This window comes from Rousettus aegyptiacus, unplaced genomic scaffold (genome assembly GCF_014176215.1).
Source record: "Rousettus aegyptiacus isolate mRouAeg1 unplaced genomic scaffold, mRouAeg1.p scaffold_m13_p_4, whole genome shotgun sequence".
In the NCBI taxonomy this organism is placed as follows: domain Eukaryota; kingdom Metazoa; phylum Chordata; class Mammalia; order Chiroptera; family Pteropodidae; genus Rousettus; species Rousettus aegyptiacus.
This window is the reverse complement of record NW_023416307.1, coordinates 144,312,386-144,337,687: the sequence shown is the minus strand read 5'-3', so window position 1 is coordinate 144,337,687 and position 25,302 is coordinate 144,312,386. Positions and strand designations below refer to the sequence as shown.

General features: G+C 37.6%; 1 protein-coding gene across 5 annotated transcripts in view; it reads left to right on the top strand.

The window, feature by feature from the left end:
- Positions 1–25,302, top strand: part of OSBPL10 (oxysterol binding protein like 10) — a 234,052-nt gene that overhangs the window by 108,612 nt on the left and 100,138 nt on the right. For all 5 annotated transcript variants that reach the window (XM_016140772.2, XM_016140773.2, XM_016140774.2 and 2 more), the window contains exon 4: positions 8,564–8,755. In XM_016140772.2, coding sequence (XP_015996258.1) covers positions 8,564–8,755 — 192 coding nt within the window. The remainder of the gene's footprint in view (positions 1–8,563; positions 8,756–25,302) is intronic.

Below are 25,302 nucleotides of genomic sequence, written 5' to 3'. Positions count from 1 at the left end.
TAATTGCCTTCTTCTATACTCTCATTCTTCTTGTCCCTGTTGAGCATAAATTCCCTGGATATATGTTGGCCTTTGTTTGTCTATTCTTTGTTTTAAATTTATATAAGTGGTATCGTCCTGCAGATCTTATATTTTCTCTTAAAACTTGTCTAACTCAGCAGTATGTTTTAATTTTTGTTAGTGCTACTGTACTTATCTCTAAGTCATTACTTGTAACTGACGTATGTATACATTTTATTGATACATACTGATGTACACCTTGAAAGCTTGAGGATCGTAGGAAACATAGATACGTATTTTCACTAAATTCTGCTGTGTTGCTGTCAAAATGACTGCAGCAGTTTGCTTTCCCGATAGCAATGCAGAAGGTCCCAGTAGCTTTATATCCTTGTCATTATTTGGTGGTGTTTTACTCTTTAATATTGGCAAATCTGGTAGGTGTAGAATCTTCCTAGTTATTTTAATTTGTATTTCTCCCATTGCCTTGATATGCTCGTTAGCCATTCATGATTCTCCTTCTGTTTATAGCCTGTTTGCCCAATTTTTATAGTGTTTTCTAGCTTCTATTTGTAGGAGCTCCTTTTATATTCTAGTATTATTAATCCATTTTCTCTCAGTGTCCACACATTTGTTAATTTTGTCCAAAGTGTAATTATTGAATAGAAACTTATTTATAGTATAGTCGAGTCTATTAAATGTTCAACTTGAGATGTGCACTTTTGGTCTTTTTAAGAAATGCTCTCTCTCCATTTAGACTTTCGCAGGTATTCTGCATCTCTTTTGTTAGCGTTACGGTTTTACTTTTTACATTTAGCCTTGTACCTTTGTATATGCTGTGAGGTACAGAGCCAGCTTTATTTCCGCTCTCCCCAATATCATTCTCTCCACTGGTATATATGGCGCTGCCTCTGTAATATACCAATTTTTCACACATACTTAAGTATGTTTTTATGCCTTTTCTCGTTTTTGCTCTAGTTACTTGTTCCTGCATGAATACCACATAATCATGGCTTTGTTGTTCATTACAGTTTATATCTGGTAATAGGATGAATCCTTTTCTTTTTTCAAAATTAACTTGGTCCTTCACAAATCTTTCTTCTTCCATTCCTATATTAGAGTAAACTTATTGACTTGATCAAAAAGTCCTGCTGAATTTTGTATTAGAATAATCATATAATAATTTGGGAGAACTGACATCTTTACAATATTAAGTTATCCTATTCTTTAACTTGGTATCTGCATCTCCATTTTCTCAATTTTTCAATGATTTCTTTTCATTGATTTAAATAATCTTCTCCACAAAGGTCTTATGTATTTTTTATTGGATTAGCCCCTATATATCAGTCATCATTGCTATTGTGAGTCTCTTCTTTTCTACTATATTTTCTAGTTGGTTATTGTTGATACTGAAGAACACTATTAACTTGTCTAAATTCATCATATATCTGGCAACGTTGCTGGACTCATCCATTTTATTTCTTTTTATTTTTTGTAAAATGATCACATCTATGGTCAGAGCCATTTTTTATTCCTTTCCTTCCTTCTTCCTCGTCCGTTTTCCTGTATTTTATTGGCTAGTGCCTCCAGAACTATGTTAAATGTGATGATATTAGAATCCTTATATTTTTTTCTAAATCTAAAAGCAATGAAGCTAAAATTTCTATATTAAATATAGTGGTTGCTCTTATATTTGGTATATTATTAAGTCAAGGAAACTTTCTCAGTCCTTTCAGATTTCCTATTAAAATGGCAATTTGGGGGCATTAATGAATGTTTGCAGATAAACATCATACATAAAATAAAATAATTTTCTTTGAGGATCTGCAGTTCCAAGAAAATAGAAGACACAATTTTCCTGCTTTCAAGGGAGTCTTGTGTGTATGTTTTTAGGATGATAGGTGAAGTAGGTTGAAGTTTATTAAGAGGAAAGGTACAAATGTATAATATCAGCTTTCTTCCTTTGTATCAAATATTTTAATATTCATCTTGTGTTAGACACTATTTTAAATGACTAGGTTCCCATTCAGTTGAGAAGGGCCATCTAGTGGGGCTGAGTATCTAGCTCGGCTTTTTTAGTTGAATCTGGAGTAAGACTTGTGATTTGGGCCCTACTTTGGTATGTTTCGCTTTACCTTTTTGACGCTGTAGTTTTGTAGATCTGTAAAAGGAGAGGACCAGACCTAAGGTTCCCTCAGCTTGAAATTCCGTAGTTCTGTAGCATGTGAAATGGAGAGAATTGGGCTTGTTCAGTAGAAAGAAGGCATCTTCACGCTTTCAGAATATCGAAAGGATCCTTGGTACTTGGAATTGCAAGGTCCCAAACAAAGGATGTGGATGGAAGGTACAAAGGCTGAGAGGGTAGACATGTGAAGGTTTTGAAATCGCACATAACCACTTCTGGGTGGATCTGGAAGCCGGCGAAAGCTGTAGAAGTGGGGAAAGAAGGTGCTTTGTGGTAAAGGGGACAAGAGCATGAGACCAGTGCTTTAAGCCCATTTTGGACCTTTGAGCTTGACCTAGACCGAGGCCGGGCCAGAGTATAGGTTAGGGATTCTGGAGTGGTTGGATTAACTGATAGAAAAGATTCAGCAGAATTTATTTGGGTGCTGAAAATTTTGGGAGAAAAGGCAAGCCGAAACTGTTAAGTTTTCTCTCTATTTGGAGGAAATGGAAATATTATGCATTTTGCTTGCACTGCAAAAGACCTAGCATTTGCATGCATAATCATGATTTTAGTATAATATATTTAGAAGTAGGCTAGAGGAGACTGACTTTAGGGGAAAAAACTGCTGTTTTTCCTTTGCACAGATGTTTGCACGCACGCGTGCGCGCGTGTGTGTGTATTTTAAGAGGTTATCGGTTTAAAGTTAGTGAAAATTGGGTAAGATATGTTGAAGATTTGCAGATGACAATGGAAGAAATTTCTGAGGTTTGTAACTTAAAGTTGAAACTCCTATTTTTGCAAAAAGATAGGTATTTGGAAAAGGAGAGCTACGTATAATTTTGAATGTTAATCATGGGAATGAACTTGGAAATTGTCCCAGTTTTAAAAATTTTATTTCTACTTTAATTCTGTTTTAAGCTTGAGATAACAGAATATTAAAGAACAACAACAAAGTAAGGAAAATGAAAAGATCTATATGAAGCCATTAAAACAGTGGAATGGATTTATTAAAAAAATGCTCCACATTTTATGCAGATGTTGACTTCCAGGAATATGAAATTTTGAATAATTTTAAGTCCCTGAATATACTATTTTTAAAACTGTTATACTTTTCCTTTTCTCTTGATCTTGAGATATGTTTACTTTTTGTGCTTAGCTTTCACATATTTAGAAATGGTACATTAAGTTTTTTTGTAGAAGAAGAGAGAAATGTAATGAAATGGTTTTAGTTGGTTAAATTTGTTTTTCATAATACATAACCAGGCTGGTTTGATTTTTCTGCCTCCCTTAGGCTATTTTATTCTGAAATAGAGTGTCTTTTTTTTTTTTTTACTGTAAATTCAAGGAAGCGAGGAAAATAGGCTCAAAATCAAATGTCGTTTGAATGCTGTTATAATTAATTGATCTTTAGCAATTTCTCTCATCCGAAATGGTTTCTACAGAAGTGGTTGCCACAAATGTATATTCAAGATATTTCCTCCTTACTTCTTTTCAGCATTTTAATTTCAGCTTCAACAAGCCTATTAGAAGCTTTTGATACATGTTTTAAGAGATTTTTTTTAGGACTAGCTAATTATCTTTTCAATTTGGGGTTTTGTATTTTATTCCAAACTATTAATGGAGTAAAATGCTTATATTTAAACTCATTCTTCTTGTTTAGTACCCATGTAGTACTGGAATAATCTACTGGGACTTTGCGTTCTGCAACAGAATGGTTTTCGAAAATGTGAAAAATTTTTAAGAAAGTGGTAAGGCTATGTCTGCTTAAGGCACTGTTGACAAAAACAACCTTTAAGTCCATGTAATACCTGACTCTGGGACCACGTACCTCTTTGACTTCCTTGGTGCCCGAAGGCCTCATTTTTATTAATTTACGAATGATAATGATGACACTACGTGCTTACTATGTGGCATGTTTTCACCTCCCTTTCCTCATTCCATTCTCGAACAACCCAATGAGGTAGGGAGTACCGAAACTTCAGAAATGAAAACACCGCATTATTTTTCCAAGCCACATAGCTTATGAGTGGTAGAGCCCCGATTTAAACTCAGGACACTGACTTCAGAAACTGTGCTCCTCGTCACTCCACACTCACCCTCGTAGGACTAGATCCTCTTGCTTCTCTTCTAGACACTGTAATAATATGAAGCCTCTGCCTGACTCAGAACTCCATTTCCCTGGCTGGGAGTATTCTTTCTAGTGCTTTCTCTCCCTTTCCAATCACGCGTTTCCTTCATGCCAGTTTTGGTTAGTAAATACTAAGAGTATGTGTGGTGTTTGTCTCCTCCTGGAAACCTTGGGAAATTTTGGAATCCAATGAAGAATGCAGGGAAAAACCAAGAGGTTGTTAAGTATCATGAAACCTGATTGCATGCTGAGTGCCCGGGTGGGATTCGAGCTTCAGCACTTGGCCTTTCCTGCCACCATATCCTCTTTTTTGCCACCACGCCATTTTTCGGGGAGGTGCTTGCTGAGGGAGAGGACATATAGGGTGGTTTACCTAGGGTAAGAGTGAATCCCATTCCTGAATAGAAACAGTTGCCCTTGACTCAGAATTTTCCGCAGATGGCACACTTGGTATTTCTAGTCACCCCCCTAGAAATATTGAAGTAAATATTTGGAGCAAAACTCTGCCATGTTGTTCCTTAAACTCTGATAATATTGGATTTGAAATTAGTAGCAAAGATGAGTATGTGTGACATCTAAGCATAAACTCTGGAAATTTTAGACAGACTGTGTTTTGGAAAGACTGTGCTGATTTATAGTTAAACCCAAAATTTCTCCAGTTACATATATATATATATGTATATGTAATAACTATAACTATAACTATATATATGTATATATATATATATATAGTTATTTAAAAGGCAGTTTGCTGCCTCTTCTCTCTTTTTCTCCTGGTGTCTGATGACCAATAGGATTTACCAAGAGCGAGACTTTTTTGCTTCTTTTATCCTGAGAGGAGGCATGGGTGTGAGATAAACCATGAAAATCCCATAGTTAATGGGAAATTAAAGGTTTTTCAGCTCAGATTTACTGCTTGTGAATTCAGGTGACAGCCATTAAATAATGATCACGGGGTTAGACATCCACAGTGGAATAATTTGGCTTCTGGACGAATTTCTTGATTTATTGCCGTTTACGGTGATATTGTTCCAAGCACAGGTGCCTGTTCCCTCGTTTCTGATGAGTTCTCATCAGAGTCTTTCAATTTACTTGCTGACCACACAGGTTCCCTAGTACGTATTTAAATGATATTTTGGGCTTCATCACCACTTTGATTCTGTAGAAAATGAAAAGCAGATCAGTGACTGCTTATGATTTTGTGCTGAATGACTTCCTCACATTTTAAAAATCAATAAGGCCTTCATCAGTCAAGTTTTAAGTAATGTAAAGAAAGAAACGAACTTTGACCAGGCAGCTCCCACATGTCGGGCACCGCGCTAAGCATTTTTATGTGCATGATCTAATTTAATCTTCACGATGGCTCTTGAGAGTCAATAGTATCATTCTCATTTTAAAGATTAGGAAATTGATGCTTAATAAGAAAACTTAAATAACTCACTTGAGGTCACACAGCTAGAACTTGGTGGAGCTGGGGGACTGAACCTTGTCTGTCTGGCTTCAAAGCCCTGTGAAAAATCTGCCTTTTCAAAATGTGTTTTAGTAGACTCTAAATACTTTGGCAAGTTGACTGTCATTAAGGGATTAAAGAAATAGCTTCTTTTCCCTTCCATGTTCCAAGTGAAAAGATTGAAGCTGAAAGTGGATGATTGGTATATTTCATTGTGATCAAGGTATGTGTAATTCTTAGACCACAGATTTCCCCAGGTATCTATAAACAAGGTTATTTAAAAGCAATACACTGCTTCTGAACTACATCAGCATTTCTAATAATTATATCTAAGTTTCAGATCCAGAGAACCTTTATAAGCTGCTGTGGGTTCTGCGGGATAATATACAATGCTGATTTCTACCCAGGCTCCCACTCTGCTCCCCAACCTTCTGGTGATTTGAAAAATTACAGACTATTAACATTTAACAAGTTTTAGAGCTGTGACTGTTATGTGAGGCAGGGGGTAAGACCGCTTTGAACTCACTGGGTTGCTTTGTGCACTGCTGCCCTGTTTTTCCTCCATCCCAAATCCTGCTCAGGCGTCAGGTCTTTCACCCTCAGTACAGCCTTCTGTGATGAAGTCAACTCTCATTGATCTTTTTCTCACTTCATTGTCATTTTCTGGCTGTATTGCCAAATCAGCACCTTGTTATGTACTTCCTTACTCTTTGAGAGAGCATGTGTGTGTCTTTCTGTATCAGTATCTGTGCATCTTATATCCCTAACAATACCATAAGTGTCTGTGGTGAAAGACATCTCATTTCTTCTTGATACCATGCAGTAAATATTCTTATTGGCACATGGTAGGTGTTCAGTAAATATTTGATAATTGAAATACCAAAACTGTCATGAATCTAACATTTCATCTGTCTTAAGTTGAAGTATAGGAGCATTTAGAATGTAAATTTTAAGTAGAATTTTAAAATTTTTGGATAGGCACTATATCACATGATTCAAAATGAAAGAATATTAAAAAAAACAAACAAACCATACAGTGAAAAACCTCCATCTCTGCGCCTACCCTTTCATTTCCTTCCTCTCTACTAATAAGTAGCAGCTTTTTTTTTATTGTTTTGTGTGTATACTTCTAGAATATTTTTTGTTTTAAACAAATGACAGTAGAAGTACTCATTTTTCACATTTTTGACACAGAACTTTGCATATTGTAGACTAATTCTGCACCTTGCTTTTTTCATGTAACTATAGAATTTTGGAGATTTTTTTTTTCCAGACCAACTCAGAGACCTTTCTCATTATTCTCTTACAGCTTGGAGGTGTTACATTATGTAGGTGTACCATCATTTTTTTAACGTGTGCAATACTGATGGACATTTGCATTGCTACTAAACATACTGCTGCAGTGACTAATGGGGATGTATGCCATTTCACTTGGGGACAGAGGTATTGGAGGATACAGTCCCAAGTAGAGCATTGCTGGATCACAGGGAAATGTATTTTTAACACCTACAGGTACTGCCAAATCACCTTACAGGTTCATGCCACCTTATGCTCCCATAGACTTGTTTCTCTATGGTCCTGTCAACAAGTTGTATCCTCGAACTTGGATTTTTGCCAATCCGATGAGTGAAAGATGGTATCAAAATGTGACTTGAATTTATATTTATCTTATGAGTACAGTTGACCATGTTTTCATGTGGTTTAATCGACATTTATCTTTTTTGTGAACTGTCCACATCTTGCCCTATTTTAATAGTTTGCTATTTTTATCAATTTCTAAGAATTATATTTCTAATTATTAATTAGAATGATGAGTCTTTTGTCTGTGGAACAAGCTGAAAATATTTTTCCTAGTTTATCGTTTGCCTCTCTTGGTAGTGGGAATAAGTCTTTAATATTTGTTTCTGGTGCAGAAGTTTTCAGTTTTTAGGTAATGAAATTCATCAAGCTTTTCTTTTATGGCTTTTGGATTTCGAGGTGTTAGGTCTTCTCCACCCCAAGGCTACATGTTTTCTTCTCATGCTTTTTGTTTTGTTTTCTTTTTCATTTTTCTTTGATCTATCTGGGATCTGTGATCTGAGAGATGAATCCAACTTTGTTTTTCAGATGGCTGCCCAGTTATCTCAATACCAGTTACTGACAAATTCATTTCCACTGAGCTGAGATGCCATCTTTATCATATACTAAATCATTTGGATTATATATTACTATAGGATGAAATATAAACACTGCATTAACAAAGAGGAACGATTTAGTACATTAATTCATACAGCAAACATTTATTAAGCACTTAATAAAGTAAACAATTATTACATGTCAGGTCTTGGGGATATAAAGATGAGTTTTGAAAGAATCTCTTGAGAAAGTAGCAGGACAATGAATGTAACCCTGATGCACGGAATTAGAGCAGTGGAGAGGCTGAGACGGACAGGGAGAAGCTTCACACAACAGAGAACACTGAGCTGAGCCTTGAAGGCTCATCGGAAGTTTGCCAGCCAGGAGGGAGGAAGACATTCTAGGAGGAGGAGCTAATACACACAGAGACACACAGATCCAGGGGACTCTGAGTAGCCAGTTCTTTACGGCCATAATCTGGGGCAGGAGACAGTTGGGGATGGGACCAGAGGCTGGTTAATGGAAATTATCTCTCAGGTGAGCGAGTGCGGGTTTGGAGCATGAAGTGTTGTTATACCTCCTCCATGCCTTCATTCCTCTAAACAGATGAAGGGGAAAGATTAAGAGGTCCAGAATAAACGGAAGCCAACACTTAGCTGTGTTCTGCAGGTCGGTTGTTGAGTTTTGACACTGTTGCTTATTCTAGACTACTCCAAGCTCCCGAAGCCGAAGTCTCACTTTGCTCCCCCATGGAACACCCAGTTCTGCGTCTCCCTGTAGCCAGAGACACCTCAGCGCGGGGGCCCCCGGTGTTGTCACAATCACGCATCACAAGTCGCCTGCAGCTGCCCGAAGAGTCAAGAGTCAGTATTCCGGCCAGCTACATGAAGTCAGAGAGGTAGGCTCTGCTCTCCTACTAGGTTAAGTGGTCCACGGGAGTTGAGGGCTGCGACCGTTGCTCTGCCAGCTTCTCTTTGTACCGTCTTCGTTACAGAGAGAGAGAGAGAGGACCAGCAGTGAATGTCCCACCCACACACATGACAATCCCTCCTCTTTTTATAAAATAATTATTATTTCTGTTTCTTAGGTTAAGTGAGTTGTTAGGAGACCTCTGTCAAAGCTCGGAAAGCAGAAAAAGCAAGCTGACAAGAGACATGGATGTCAGCGGAAGTACCAATCAAAGGCTCTATGCTCATAGCAAAGAATAGATGGTACAAAATCATGGGCCGTCAGAAAGTAATTGAGGGTGTTTCTGACTCTGGAAGCTTTAGGCCTAGAGCTTTTCCCCCTCTTTTCTGCCCCGCTTTCCTTTATGAAGTGCTTACCTTCTCCCTACCATCCCAGACATGCTCCAGTGTAAAAAGAACACTGTCCTTGGCATCAGAAGACTGTTGTTCGAAAGCAACTCTATTAACAGCTTTGAACCTGAGCATCTATCTGCACCTGTAACATGGAGGCCATACCAATCCCATAAGGAGGAATCAAGGCTCATTTGTGATCAAGCACATGAAGTCCCTCCAGTCCCTCCACCTGGGAGTGCCTGGTCAACACGTGTGGGGCTGTGTTTTGTTTTACTTGTGATACAGTGGGAGTTCATCAGTTTGGGGGGCCCGAGTCCTCAGGTTTCACATCATCCTTTGCAGCTATTATTGAGAACAGACTATATAAAATAAATGACGTGGGTCTTGGTTGTCTAACTTCTGTTGAGCGCTGAGGCTGCTTATCTGCTGCTGACCTGTGTACAGACTAGCTTGTCCTCTTAGCTAGCAGAGCTTGTCCTGTGTCAAGCAGGAGAACGGGACTTCTAGAATAAGGTCTTGGGGCTACTCGCATCAGCCTGCATCTTATTTTATTTTTTAAAATGTCACAAGCCAAGTAGTGCTATGTTGACAATCTTGGTTTGATTCTAGTCTAGGATAGAAAATCTGAAATCTTCTGAATCAAAACTGTAGATGCAAATGAAAGAAATTTTTCTCGATAGATTAATACATGCGCATACTCTTTTTTGCCTAATGAAAAAAAGTACTGAGTCATATACTTCCTTTGAAATAGTCACTCTGACGCTTAAACTATTGTTTGGGTATGAGTCTGCTTGTGCTATATTGGATAATGTGAGGAAGGGTTGTGCATATGTGTATATTGTTTTTCATTTTTCCATAACATCCTTACAAAAAAACTGTATTAAGGAAAAACTTTGAATGTACACAGAGTAGAATAGAATAACGGTACCCGTCATCCAACTTAAACAATTCCAACCTTCTATTCTCGTTTCGTCTATTTATCATCTCTTTTCCACCACTACTTTTTTTTGTTGATCAAGTATTTTAAGGAGATCTTAAATATTTTATCACTTTAGCGTTGCCAGTAAATGCTTCAATATTTAACAAAGACTTAAAAAAAACTTAACCACAATACCACTGTGGCACTTTCATGGAAACCTCATTGCAGATATTTTTTCTGCAAGTACTTTAGAGACCATAACCTTACCAAAAAAAAAAAAAAAAAAAAAGGCGAGTTGAAAGTTCTTGATATTTTAAGAATTATTTTAATTCTATTATAATGAATCTCTGATAGAGTTACTGTTACAAATGATAAGAGGCTTTGTACGTGTGAAAAAATATAGGGGTGCTTGTGTTTGATGAGCAGTGGCCTAAATAAAAGGTGAGGTACTTTACTTGATTTTTAATAGCATTTGATTCAATATAATGCCAGAATCTTTCAACCTTCATTTTTTAAAGGGAATTTTTTAAGAGTAAAAGTATGTTTTTTGTATATGTGTGTATAAAAGCATAGATTATATAAAGTATATAATTGTATATGTGGGTATAAAAGCATTGATTATATAAAGTATATAATGCAAGTTTACATTGCAAAAGAGGTCTGAAGAAGAAAATCAGAATTACCAATAATCTTACCTGTTAATCTTTCAGTGAATTTACTTGTGTTTTTTTCTGTATTTATTACATACATAGATACATGAAAGGTCATATAGTATAATCTAAACTTTGTAAATTATTACATATTTACATATATGATGCTTCTTTGGATTTGTTTTCTCTCCATTTTCCATCTATTGGGTGGTAGAACTATTATAATTTCCTAGAGAGTCTCATTATATGAAAATTAATTAGGTAAAATGCTTCTGTAGCCATTTGGGTGTTTTTTTTTTTTTTTTTTTTTTTTTTTGCACTCTTGGGCAGGAGTCTTTCTCGTCAGGTGATTACTTTTGTCTACCAATGACTTTCCTTGCTGAAAATTAATATTAAGTAAACTTATTGGGATGTATAGACATTAGCAATTGAGAGAATCGTAGGGAACTGAACAGCCTCTGAAGGAAGAATTGAAAGTTGTGAATCTCAGATAACATATCCAGCTTCACTCCTGATTGGGAAAGAGTAGCCGTTTTTTGACGTCTGTCATTTTATAATGTTGACAGGCCACCCTGAGAACTATCTGAGTGAATTTCACTTATACCAGAAAGTTCTGCAGTTTTAAAAGTATAAATTTCAGAGTGTAGAGGTCTCTGCTTTTAGATTCTACTGTATTTATCTGTAAAATAACTAGAAGAAAATGGAATAGCATTTTTAACCCAGCCGTACAAGGAAGGCAAACGTAGGACCACTGAAGCGATGGAGAAAGTCATCACACGCAAGACAGATGTGCCTGAATATCTGAAGAATAAAAGAAAAATAGCCCAGCCAAAGGCAATAGAATAAATTTTAAATGGAGTGCCATAGCATGGGTGAAAATAATGGGACAGCTTAAAAGATTAAATGGTTATCATCCGAGATATGAAAAATTGAGATGCCAAAGGTCAGTACCCAAAGTCCTGCCTGGAAGTGGTTAGGAGAGATGAGTTTAGGGAATTGGAGGCTCAATATCGTTGTGAGGAGAAAAGGAACATATCTTCACTAGGAATTCAGGAGATAACCAGTAAGACTGCTTTGTCCGATTACCAGAAACGATGATAGTCCATTATTGGTTGGGATATTAATAAACGCTGACAGTGTTGCACATTGTCTTTTTGCTATGGTTTGGTGATAAATAATGGAACAGAAGCAAATACAAAGCAAAGCTGTGTATTATCAGTGACTCATATATTCCCCATTGGGAACTATATTCCGAGGAAGTAATCCATGGAATTGGGGGTAGAAGGAAGAAAGTTCATTTGGGTAAAGCTATTTGTACTAATCAACAACTGCAATACGAAACTCATGGGAATGACTAAGTAAATAATAATACGCTTAACATACCGAAGTAGTATATAGCAACTTAAGATAGAAGTCCTGGCGGTGTTATCACTACATGGGCGTGTGTAAGTGAAATAAAATCAGGATACAGAAGAGTATGCACACATCGGACCCTATGTCTGGCTTAATAAAGTTCAGAAATGATTTAAAACTGGTTCTAGAATTTTGGATTTTATTTACAAATTATAATTTAGAAATTGAGGAGCAATGTAAGTTTTGCAGTTTTTTGTTGTTTTGTTTTTTTTTGGCCTGGTAAAGGCATTTTTAAAGCACAGCAATAGTCCGTGGTTTGCCACCATCTCATAAAAGCACACTTAATGCCTCTCCGCAAAGAGTAGTCTTAGAATAAAGGGTTGTTCACTGCACTAAATAAATTTAGTCTTCTGAAAAGCATACTCTTTTTTTCCTTGCTTTTCCTATTTTCTCTTGAATTAGAAAAGAGCCCCTCATGGATTGATCCCGGTCTAGGAATCTGTGTTTTTAAACCACTGATGACCAGCCATTTTTAACTTCAGAAATGACTTTCGGTCCATCCCATCTTCTCCATCTTCTTTCTAGTTCATGCCTTACTCTGTCTCCAGGAAGCCACCCTCACGCCCCACTGTGTATAAGGTGAAGGTTGAACTCTGCAGCATGGCACGCGGGGCCTTCCACAGACCGGCTTGTCTCCACCTCCCTGGCCTCGCCTCTTGCCCTCACTCCTCCTGTTCCCACCAGGCACTTACCTACCCTCTTTGGGAAGGTGCATTGTGCAGTAGAGCTTCCTGCTGTGATGGAAGTGCTCTGTCACTGTGCTCTCCACTGTGGGGCCAGTGAGCTCCTGAGTGTGCTAGTCTGAATCGAGATGCATCGTGAATGTAACATGCACAGTAAATTGAAAGACTTAGTACAAAACAAGTTAAATGTTTCATTATGATTTTAATACTCATTACACGTGGAAATGAAAATATTTTCTCTGTTGGAATAAATTAAATATATTAAAATTAATGTTTCCTTTAACATTGTTAAATGTGCCTACAGAAACTTTAAAATTAGGTAGTGCTTCTCACTTGTGGCTTGCATTATCTTTCTCTTGGACGGCACTGCTCTAGACTGTGCGCTTGCTCACCCAGTGATTCCTCCATCTAGTCTATGCGTTTTAATTGAGCATCTACTGTGTGTTAGACACTGGATTTTTGTGCTGAAAGCTTTGTCTTAGTCATCTTTGCATCTCTCGCCTTAGCATGATTGCTGGACATCTCAGTTGAACATACGGATTTAAGGATCCATTTTCTAGCAGTTAAGAGTGCTTTAGAAATGGAACGTGGACGCATTGAAGGGTTGCTCAGGTAACTAGGGGGTGGGTGTGAGCGAGGGGAAACCTGACTGTTGGTCGAGGGTTGAGTCAGGTATTCCTATGGTCTCTGACTCTGGTAGTGTTGGTGGGTGGACATGTAAATGAGTATGTGAGGAGCCAGAGGGCAAGCGATGACAGGGTGAGCCTCTGAATGCTGGACTTGTTTTATAAATACAATCTAATACTTTTTTAAAAATCAATTTGAACCCTCAGCTTTTAAGCATGTCCGGATTGCAGTGTATGGTATAATAAACTTGTGTTTTAACTTTTATGCTTTCCGTTACATAATAGCAGGTTTATTATTTAACTGGACACAAGTGCAGTTGGTATACGTGCAGTGTATATTTTTATAAAATTCTGGTTTGCTAGATGCTTTCTGAAAAAATACAACCCTAATACACATTCATACTAATGCGTGTGTGTGTACACATCTGTGGACACACACAAATTGAATAGAAGGAAGGAAAGTCGAGGTGTTTTTCTTTTCTAATTCCTCGTGACCGTTCCCCACAAGCGACCCCTGAGATGTCCCGTGTACCTGTGAGCATGAGAGCACATCTATGTGCACGGATTCGTGTGTACGTGTGTGACTATTTGTGGTCTACAGCTGGTTTTCTTTTAACTATTTCTTGGATTAGAGTTAGGAAAATTCTCCAAAGAGAGCACCTGCTGAAATATTTCTCTAAAATGTTAGAGAAATTGCCTATTGGTGATAGGCATGGCCATAACAAATATTTGAGAAACAGAATAAACTTTGTAGAGCCCAGGTTCTTGTGGCTTTGAGTATGTTTTTTAGTTGTGACATTCAAGACTTAAAAAAAATACACTTAATTTAATAGATTGACTTTGAATTTTATAGCTCGAAGAGAGGAAAGGTCATGCTGTTAAACTGTACTGGATACGTGTGAGGCATAAATTTAGATTTAATTAAGCTTTCAGTTAGAATTTATTGACAAATAGGAATTATCCTTTTCTTAAACTATCTCTTTGTTGTTAAACACTTTGTTTCTAGGCACATACTCATTTGAAGAAAGAGCTGGCTGTTTGCCGCACTGGTTTATACTGGATAGATAAACTGTATCGAGGCCATGTAATTTAATGTGCTTTTAAATCTTTCACACAGTATAAAATGCAGAGTTGTGTGTTTATGTGCTTCCAGCTCTGTGAATTTATGTGCTTCTTCATGTAATTGCACTGTCATATTTACTTCATACACATACAAAGGAAGTGCTTTAATGAAGTTGCTGTCTTTATAAATGATACCAGCTCAGGATTCTCTCCCTTCAGGATGATTTGGTTTGATCCTGGTGCATATGAATGTGGTGAATACTTGCTTCGAAACATTGAATCATGTGCAGCCTTTGCTATGGAAGCAGTAACTGTAAAATATCACATGAACCAATATTTATTAGCGGTCAGGCCTGGCGGCACTGATTATGGGCCATCCTATCACCAAGGAAACCGCATTTAAGGTATAAAGTGCATTTATTCATTTTGTGAACAGAATGTTGATTTTTGAAAATGTCCAGAATTAATTCTCCTGTGCATTTTCTGGATAAAGGATGACAAGTAATCCTAGCATGTAGTTTTGGTAGCAATTTGCCATCTCTCAAAATAAGTTTGCTGTAGACTTAAGTGTTCAAAAATTACAATGTGGAATGTGGAAGTTAGTTAATACCAGCGATTTCCAAATGTTTTAAAAGCAACAGTTTTATTTCTGAGTAAAATTATTACAGATCCTTACTACTTAAAAACAGGCGAAGGTAGTGTTTTATTAGTGCAGATATACTTAAGAAGATAAGGCAAGCATTTATTGATTATGAAGCAAGATGGCCTGGAATGGTATTTATGATCACTATTGCAATCCCTTACCAGCCTCTGTATCTGGGCAATTCGAAACAAGCATTTGTGTGATGCATAGAACTCAGTTTGAGAGTCAGTGGATTTTGGCAACAGTGTTGCAGATGAACAATAACGAAAGCAAAATAGTGAGATAATGCCCCCTTAACCCCTAGCTTGTCTTCTCCCAAGCTGCTGCCCTGGGAGAAGGATGCTCTGCCCTCTTAGCCTGTTTAGCGCAGGGCTGGGGGCAGAATTAACCACAGAAGTGACTGCTGGATTTTCCAGAAAGCTAGGCGCGTTTATCATTTTCTGATTGTCACTGACTGTTCTTTCTTGAAAGGTAGGTTCCAGCCTAGCTGGTTGTAATATAAATCCCTGTTTTCTCACTTTTATCATGCCTTGTCACAGAGCTCCTTCCTTGCTCTTAAGTGACCTTGCAAAGTTCTTTTCTTTCATTTTCTTTATCTGGTTACATTTGGAAATGGAGCATTTATTTGTTCACTTGTTTATTGTCTGACCCTGTCTCGTCTCTCAATCTAAAGCATCTAGGTTTTTCCTAAACTCTAGGAAAAGCGCCTAGCACATAGTAGGTGCTCAATAAAAATTTGAGCAAATGAGCGATTTTTCCATAAGGGGATCGTAGCCTTTGGGAAACACTCCTCCACAGATTTGGTTAAAGCTTTCGCCGAGAAAGGAGTTTCTTGCCCTATAGCATATTTTTAGGAGAATTATGGTCCAAAAGTAGAAGCAATGGGGAGTTTGGGCCCAAATGTATTACGTTCTAATACATTGTGGCTTCCTTTCATCATGCCTCAGACACACTAGGTGCTTCTTCTCATTCCTGGTAAACTTTAATACCAGGCTGAGTTTTTAGTAAATATATCTTTATGTTATAATTATTTTTTAAAATCTTCCCACTAGTGTATAAGGTCTTTCCCCAAAGGCATGGATTCATTAATAACAATAGCAATCATTATGTGAACATTGTGTATTTCATACTTCTTGGGATCTTGCCGTATGCCGAGTACTGTGCTCAGCTTTACTTGTGTTATTCCCATGCCAGCCTTGTGTGGTCAGTACCATTGGTGCCTCTATTTTACAGATAGGGAACTGGGACATAAAGAAGTTAAGGCAAAAAGAAGTGTATAAACCTCCTCCTAACACAATTTCTTGTCTTTTTGATAATAGCCATTCTAACAGGTGTGAGGTGATATCACATTGTGGTTTTGATTTGCATTTTCCTGATCATTAGTGGTGTTGAGCATCTTCTTAAGTACCTGTTAGCCATTTGAATGTCTTAAGAAAAATTTGTTCAGATCCCCTGCCCATTTTTTCCAATTGGATGTTTTTGTTTGTTTTTGCTATTGAGTCGTATGAGTTTTTAAAATATCTTTTGTATATTAGCTCCTTATCAGATAAATGATTTGCAAATATTTTCTCCCATTCTGCATGCTATCTTTTCCTTTTGTTAACGGTTTCCTTTGCTGTGCAGAAGGTTTATAGTTTAAAGTAGTCCCACTTGTTTGTTTTTGCTTTTGCTGCCTTTGCTTCTGATGTTAAGAAACTCATTATCAAGACCAGTGCCAAGGAGCTTATCCCTTATGTTTTTTTCTAGGAGTTTTATGGTTTTAGGTCTTATATTCAAGTCTTTTTTTCACTTTGAGTTCATTATTGTGTGACGTAAGATACGGTCCAGTCTTTTACATGTGGCTGTTCAGTTTTCCTAACTCCGTTTGTTAAAGAGACTTTCCTTTCCCAATTGTATATTCTTGGCTCTTTTGTCATAAATTAATTGACTACATATGTGTGTGTGTTTATTTCTTCGCTCTCTCTTCTGTTCCATTGATCTGTGTGTCTGTTTTTATGCCAATGCCATACTGTTTTCATTACCATAGCTTTGTGATACGGCTTGAAATCGGGATGTGACGCCTCTGGCTTTGTTCTTGTTTCTCAAGATTGCTTTGTTTGTTCGGGGTCTTTTTTGTTTCCAATCATGTTTTAGAATCATTTGTTCTGTTTCTGTGAAAAATGCCATTGGAATTTTGATCAGGATTGCATTGAATCTTTTAGATTGCTTTGTTCGTACAGACATTTTATCAATATTTTTCCAATCTGCGAGCATGGGTTATCTTTTCATGTAATTTGAGTCTTTTTCAGTTTCTTTCATCAGCGTCTTATGCTCTTCTTGCTTTTAAACATGGTCCAAGAGACATCTCATCTATTTTAAAGAAATCATATGTGATCTGCACAGAGCATTCGTATGTTACCCACAGAATGTCTCACCTATCATCTGAACCTGCTCCATACTCCGTTTATCCCACCTCAGCATATAATGCCACCAAATAAACATCTCAAAGCGCTTATCAAATCCAACTTTTATAAAAGAAAACCTAAGGGTTATTTAGATCACTGTGCTTTAAGTCCCACAGCCACTCTGTCTAAAATTTCGCCCTCTCCCCACTGGAGGCTCTCCTACTACATTGTTAAATCTTTGGGGAAGAGATCATTTATTCCACATTTTATTCTTCATAGTATCTACAGCAGTGTCCCGAGCTTCACAATGTCACAATAACTGGTTGTCATGTGAATTAGTACATCAAACTATCAACCAATCTACTATAATTACCATTTTCTTAACAGTTTCTACATGATACACATCAGTTTGGCCAAATATCTCTCTTAGCACGGATAGTCACCTTCTTACAGAAGGTCCTAGGAGACCCAGAGAAGTGAATTTCTGGAAGCAGTGAGACTTCAGTTCTGAGTAGAGGAAAAGGAATGCCTTCAGGACCCCTCAGACAACTTCCTTTTAGCATCTTTTCCCCTACTTTGAAGGCTTTGCTCTCCCAATACAGAATTCCATTAACAGAAGGCATCTTCATGGTCGTGTAAAGAGTAGCAGCCCTGGCAGAGGCTTTACTGTAAGACTGCTTTAGTATCTTTCTCTGTGGTTTATGGGTAAGGTTAGATGTTAATATATGTGGAAGCCCTTTGTAAGTACAGCACCAACAAATATAAAGGATTATTTCTCATCCTGTGAGAGGTGGGGAGGGATGAATTTGCCCAGGGATGGCAAATAGACCCTATCTTTCATAATAATTTGCCCAAAGCACTACTTTAGGAAAAGCTGAGAGAAAGCTTTGCCTTGCTCCCTATAGGGGGCTTGAAGACTAAATAGCTGAGGTGATCTCCAAATTTTATTTAATTTTCAGGACGTGTGATTCTAGCCTTATCAAAACTACACCTCTTATACCTTAGCACACGCCATTATTTAGGTTTTCCGAAGCCTTTTATTTTTGTTTTATAAAAATTTAATTAGAAAAAAATATTTTTTTAAAATTAAGGCATAATTGATGTGCAACATTATATTAGTTTCAGGTGTACGAGGTAATGATTTGATATTTGTGTACATTGCAAAATGATCACTACAGTAGGTCCAATTAATGTCACGCAAGATACGTAGTTACAGATTTTTTTTTTTTTGTAGTGCGAACTTTCAAGATCCACCATCCTAGCTACTTCGAAATATGCAAAATAGTATTCTAATAAGCATAGTCACCACGCTGTACGTTACACCCTCATGACTTATTTTATAATTGGAAGTTTATACCCATCAATTTTCTCTAGTTTCTTCAGGTGTCATATCGGTTGCTTCTGTTTCATACTGGGGATTGAGTATCATGAACGGCCCATATTATCTATTGCTGCCTAAGTGAACATCCCTAAACTTGACAGCTTAAAACTACAGCAGTCATTTATTTTGCTTGGGAATTGGCAGTTTGGGCAAGGTGTGACAAGACCCGTCTCTGAGGCCTCTTGTGGGATTCTCGGGGGCAGGAAGGCCCAGGGGCAGTGCAGGCACCGTCTGTCTCTGCGCAGGCTCAGGGCCTCTCCATGCGGGCTGTGCAGCATGGCAGCTTCAGACTTACTTCCTGACAGTTCAAGATTCCAAGATCATGTGTTATGAAAACGGGAAATGGAAGTTGCTAGTTGTTAAAAACCTGGGCCTGGAAATGGGTACTTCATCACTTCCATCATATTTTTGGCTCAAATAACCTGCCCATATTTAGGAGAAGGGACAGAGACTTGACCAAAAAAAAGTATGGTCATCTTTAATCTACCAACTAAGCCATTTGTGTGTCTTATGCATGGTAATATAGCCGAAATAGTCTTTTATCTCTTTCTTGATCCTTTGCTTCCAGGATTTGGACCTTGAATTAGTTTCCTAGGGTTGCCACAAAAAGTGCCACAAACTGGATGACTTAAACAACTTAAATTGATTCTCTCCCAAGTCTGGAGAATGGTAGTCTGAAATCAAGGTTGGCAAGCTCGGTTCCTTCTGGAGGCTTGGAGGGAGAGTGTGTTCCATGCCTCTTTCCTAGCTCCTGGCGACAGCTAGTGATTCTTAGCATTCCTTGGCTTATAGTTGTTAATCACTTCAGTTTCTTGCTGCTTTGTTATATGGTCTTCTCCCTGTGTGTCTGCGCCCCTGTCTCTCCTCTTATAAGGCCCTAGAAATTGGATTTAGGACCCACCTTAGTTCAGTATGCCTTCACCTTAACTAGTTACATCTGCAAAGATGCCATCTCTAATAAGGTTACGTTCTGGAGTTCTGGTGGACTTGAATTTTGAGGACCACTGTTTACCCTGGTGCAGGTCCTTATGATATTAAGCTCTTTCATGTCTCAGCACTTGGAGATGATTCTTCCAGTTTTCACTTCATAATGATGAATTAGTACAAAGAACCAACCATCCCTGTGTGAGCCAAGCCCTCCGGTTTGTTTTTCAGCGGGGAAGACCTCCATGGGAGCACAGCTGGTCTGCTCTCATGTTTGGCTTCCCGGAGTAGGTCTAGTCCATCCAGGTGGAGTTTGTCAGGCACAGGGGAAAAGTCGCCCTGCCCCCTGGGGTTCTCTCCTGCGCCCTATCTCCTTTGCCCTAAGGTGAGGTAGGCGTTAGAAGGTACATTGACTGACAGGACTAGGCTCCCGCACAGTTCTGGCTCTGGCTTATTTAAACCTTGGGCAGCGATAAGACCTCGTGTGTACATTCAGTGTGTTTTGCTTTGTTGTAATTCTCTCCTTGGACAGTGGAGCTCGGTATGTACATGCAGATGACCTCAAAGGAGCTCACACTTATTACACGCTGACATACATCTTCCCAAGTCCTTTCACCAGAAGGTGGGTTTCATGCCTGCTGTACAGATGAGGACATTGGCCCCCAGAGGGGCCACGACACGTGCTCAGGCTGATGCGGATAACCAGCAGCAGTGCCAGGATGTGAGCCCGCGGAGTCTCACCTGGAGCCCTCTCCCCCGACCAGGTGCACACAAAGATCCATACACGCTCCCTGAAATTTTGCTTTCACACACCCTAGAAATTTTGCTTCTGTTTCTACATAGTGACAGGGCAGGAATAGTGCTCAGGGCATACAGCCTAGTATCAGCCACGGATCCCTTATTTTATTTGTAATTTCTAGGTCACAGTAGGTGTTAAAGGCAGCAACAGGAAGTTTTAATTTTTGTAGTTTTTATTTATGTTAATACTTTATTCCATGTATCATTTTGTAGAGAAAAATCTCTGCCTGTGTAGATAATAAATGAGTAACTGCAGGGTCAGGTAGACACTTGTGTGTGGGACTGGCCCCATAAGCTGCTATGTGAACCTCGGGCAGTCATTTGACTTTTGCCTTTACCTAAGAAATAAAGGCACCAGGCTGGCTCACCAGCTTAAAGATGCTTTGTATGTCCTTAAATCAGAACTTGATGTCACAGTGAAAAGGACACGATAGGACTTCTTTCCTCCACTTTCCTTCATTTCTTGGATCATTACTTTTTCAAGTGAAGGATAGTCTTAAAATAGTTCTGTGAAGAAACATTTCTATATTTTTAATTCAGAGAAATTCCTTATATATTCTTTACTTCTTACACTGGAGAGAATCCATGGTAAAACATGTGATTTATACTGGTTGTCTAGTACGAATGAAATAAGAATCATAAAAATAAACAAAAACTTGTGCCCTATATTTTGGGAGAAAAAAGGAAAACTTTTATTATTTTAGTACACATTTTTTATCTTCAACATAAAAATAATTGCCCTTCTGACATGCTACTGGGGAAATCATTTTTTTTTTTTTGCCATGTTGTATAACTGTTACAGCATACCAGTAGAATAAGCATCTATCAGCTTAACGCTCAGAAGATGAGATGAGGTGAGGATTTCTCACCGATAGAGGAATTATCACAGTAAGGCACGTTATTTAGAATTTGCCAACACTTGGGCACATAAATCACAGCAGTAATACTTCATAATTACACAGCGCCTTTCATTTGAGATTTTAAAAAGAATTTATCGACCAACTTGTGAGAAGTGACAGCCATATTACACTCTGTGTTTGGAATATACTGAGATAATTCAAGAACCAGAATTTGGATGTGGGGAACAGTGCGCTCCAGCCCTACCTAGGGGAAGGTGGCTGCGTCCTCAGTCATGTCAGTTATAATAACCTGGCCACTTGAGATTTGCAGTTATTTACTTCAGTTCAGAGGAAACTGTTAACTCTATTTCTTTAAAGAAATTAAAGTTTTTAATTGTTAATAAGCACACATGAGATCAGATAAAGAAGGTACATCTGTATCTATAGATTTATATGTTGGCCATATGTTGGCAAAGATCTTTTTTTTTTTTTAATTTTTATTTTTCATTTAGAGTTGACATTCAGTATTTTGTATTCATTTCAGGTGAATAGTATAGTGGTTAGACATTTATATAATTTATGAAGACAAAAGTCTTTCTGATTCCTCTCTCCCGGCCTCCTCCCCTGACCAATCGATTATTAACTTCTCTCGTGTGTTTCATACATGTGTCAGCACCTATGGTTATAGGTTCTTGTATGTATATTTTAAAAAATAATCTTGTTTTAAAAAACACCAAAGTTAGTGTATTGTGCACATTGGTACATCCTTGTTATATCTTCTTATGACCTTTGCTTCTTTCACCTGCCAATGGCTCCTTATCAATATGTACGAGAACCGAATTTTTCTTTCTGATGTCGACAGATTGCTCTTTCATGTGAATAAACCATGGCACACTCCAAGACTCCTCTCTTTGAAGAGTGTGCTGCTGGCCAAATCCTAGGTGTTTTTTCAGGCCTGAGTGTAGGCAACTGCAAAGGCTTAATCTGGTAGCCCCCTGTGGGGAAAGATGGCCTCCCCGCACCAGACTGGATGCACAGTCAAGGACTCGGGGCCCAACCATGCCCTTCCACATATCTGCCCGCTTAGCCCAGGCACCTCCATTCCAAAGTTTCTATAGCAAAGAGCCTTGGCCAGCGCCCTTCCTAGGCATCTCCTTGAGCTCCCCTTGTGAGAGGAGGGCACTTGAAGACACTTTTCTTCACTCTGACTCAGTCCTCAATACTCTTCCAATCTGAGCCCTTTCCCTGCTCCCTGGGCAGGGAGAGGATCACCTCCTTGCCACATACACTGACAGATCTGATCCTCACCTTGTTCTCTTCCACAAGGTAAAATAGTCCCTTTTTCCTGTTCCCTTCTCGTTATCCTATCACCGCAGTAAGTAAAGGCTTGTTACCTTCAGTTTGGCTTATTGTCCTAACTGACCTCTTCACCTGGCAGCTCAGCTCTTGACACTCCTAATGAACAGTTTAGGGTGTTTCTAATTTATTTGCTCTTCCAAACAATGCTGCAGGCAGGGAGTGTCTCTGTCCACTACTGTTTAATAGAGGGATAGAGAATCGATTGGTGGAACCACTTCTACCACTCACAGTGATGTTTGAAAGTGGCTGTTTCTTTATACCTTTTTGGACTCACTGTGTTATCAAACCTTGGCATCTACCAGTTGGCTAAGGGAAAAAAAAGAAACTCAGTTTTAACTTCTCATAATTTAAGTGAGGTTGAGCATCATTTCATATTTATAAGAGCAGTTACATTTCCTTTTCTGAAAACTGTTCATGTTCTTTTCCCATTTTTGTTTAGTATGTGTTCTTTTTTCTCATGAATTTCTAGGTACTGTTTGTATGTTAAGGGAATTCGCCGTTCCTAATTTGTCAGTTGTCTTTTGAGGTTTATTCTGTGTTGAAATTTTTGATTTTTTGTAGTCAAATTACCAGTCTTTTCTTTAGAGATTTGTAGCTCTGTGTATCATAATTAGAAGGGTTCTTTTTCACTCCAGGATTACTTTAAAAGCACCCATGTTTCCAAATAGCTTTACACTTTCTTTTTAAAACAGCCTTATTGAGTATATATTACATACCATAAAATTCACTCATTTTAAGTTTACAGTTCAATGAGATTTAGTGAGTTTCTATAATTGTGCCATATAGCCACAATCCAGTTTTGGAATACTCCTGTCACTGTTTTATTTTTGTTTTGAGTAGTTAAAAAGTGTTTAGGTTTTATTTTTACATTTGAATTTTTGTTTGATCTGGACTTTATTTGGTGTAAAGAGTGAGAGAGCAGCATCTATCCGCATTTTGTTATTTGTGCCTGTTCATTTTCCAGCACCGTTTATTGCCTGGTCTACCTTTTCTCTACTGATATGGCAGTACCACCTAAACTGCATATGAAATTAAGTATTTGGGTCTATCTCTGGCCTTCTTCTTCTTTCTCATTGATTTGGTTGCTTGCTCATGTGCCAGACCTATGGCATTTTACGTATTCGCTTTCTCTTTAGCATATGCTTTCGCGTCTGGTCGGGCAGTGCGCGCTGATTGACCTCATTCCCGCTTCGTTCAGCCACTCCTGGGTGTTGGTTTTCCATAATAACTTTTGAACCAGCTTATCTAGTTCTTAAAAATACCACAGCTGCCACCACCATATAAGCTTTTTTAAAGCTTAGGATTGCATTAATTTTATATATAAGGAATTGACATCTGAATATCCTTTTTAAGAATAGGGACAGTTATTCTTCATCTTTCAGCTTGCTTCAGGGTCCTTTGGTGTCCCTCGGGAGCATTTTAAAGCACATGGATTGCACTTGCTCTTTTTAATTGCCAAGTGTTTTGTTCCTTTTGTTGTTATTGCAGATGGGATTTTTTTTTCCCTCATTGTATTTCCTATCTGATTGGGCAACTTGATTGAGTGGCTTGTAAACAAGGAGGTATTGCTTTCCGTGGGTTGACTATATTCCTGAAAATGTAAGCACGTTGTTATCGTTTGTTGTAGTTTTTTTGTTGATTTCCTTGGTTTTATAGGTATAAAACCTTACCTTTTACAAATAGTGGTAATTTACCTCCTCCTCTTTGATCTTTATCAAAGTTCTTTATATAATTGTTTTGGCAAGGATGTCCAAACCAACTTTAAATAGTAGTGGTTATTGTGATTATTCTTGCCGTAATCCTAATTTTGCTAAAAATGCTTCTAGCTTCCCACTTTAAGTATGAAACGTATACATATGTATTATATATAATGTGTATATAATATAATTATTATATATAATTATATATAATATAACATACACATATAATATACATTATATATACATTATATATATAATATACATTATATATACATTATATATAATATACATTATATATACATTATATATATAATATACATTATATATACATTATATATAATATACATTATATAATATAATAATATATTATATAAATATATAAATAAAAACTCTTAATAATAATATGTTATTATATAATATATGCATTATATATAATATATTATATTATATACATTATGTTATTATAATAATATATTATATATAATGTATATATTACATAATAACATATTAAGAGTTTTTAGAAATCTAGAAGAGATATTAATTTGCTGATTTGATAAATATTATTGCAGGCCTATTATGTTCCAGGCAGAATTCTAGTTCTGGGGAAACAGTAGGAAATGAAGCAGAGACAAAGCCTTTGCTGTCAAGAAGATCAGAGGCTAGTGGAACAGACAGGAACAGAAATCAAAGAATTAATAAATGTCATGTCCTGCGAAGTAAAGCGAGGAGAAGGATAAGGAATAATGTGGTGAATTTAGTTAGG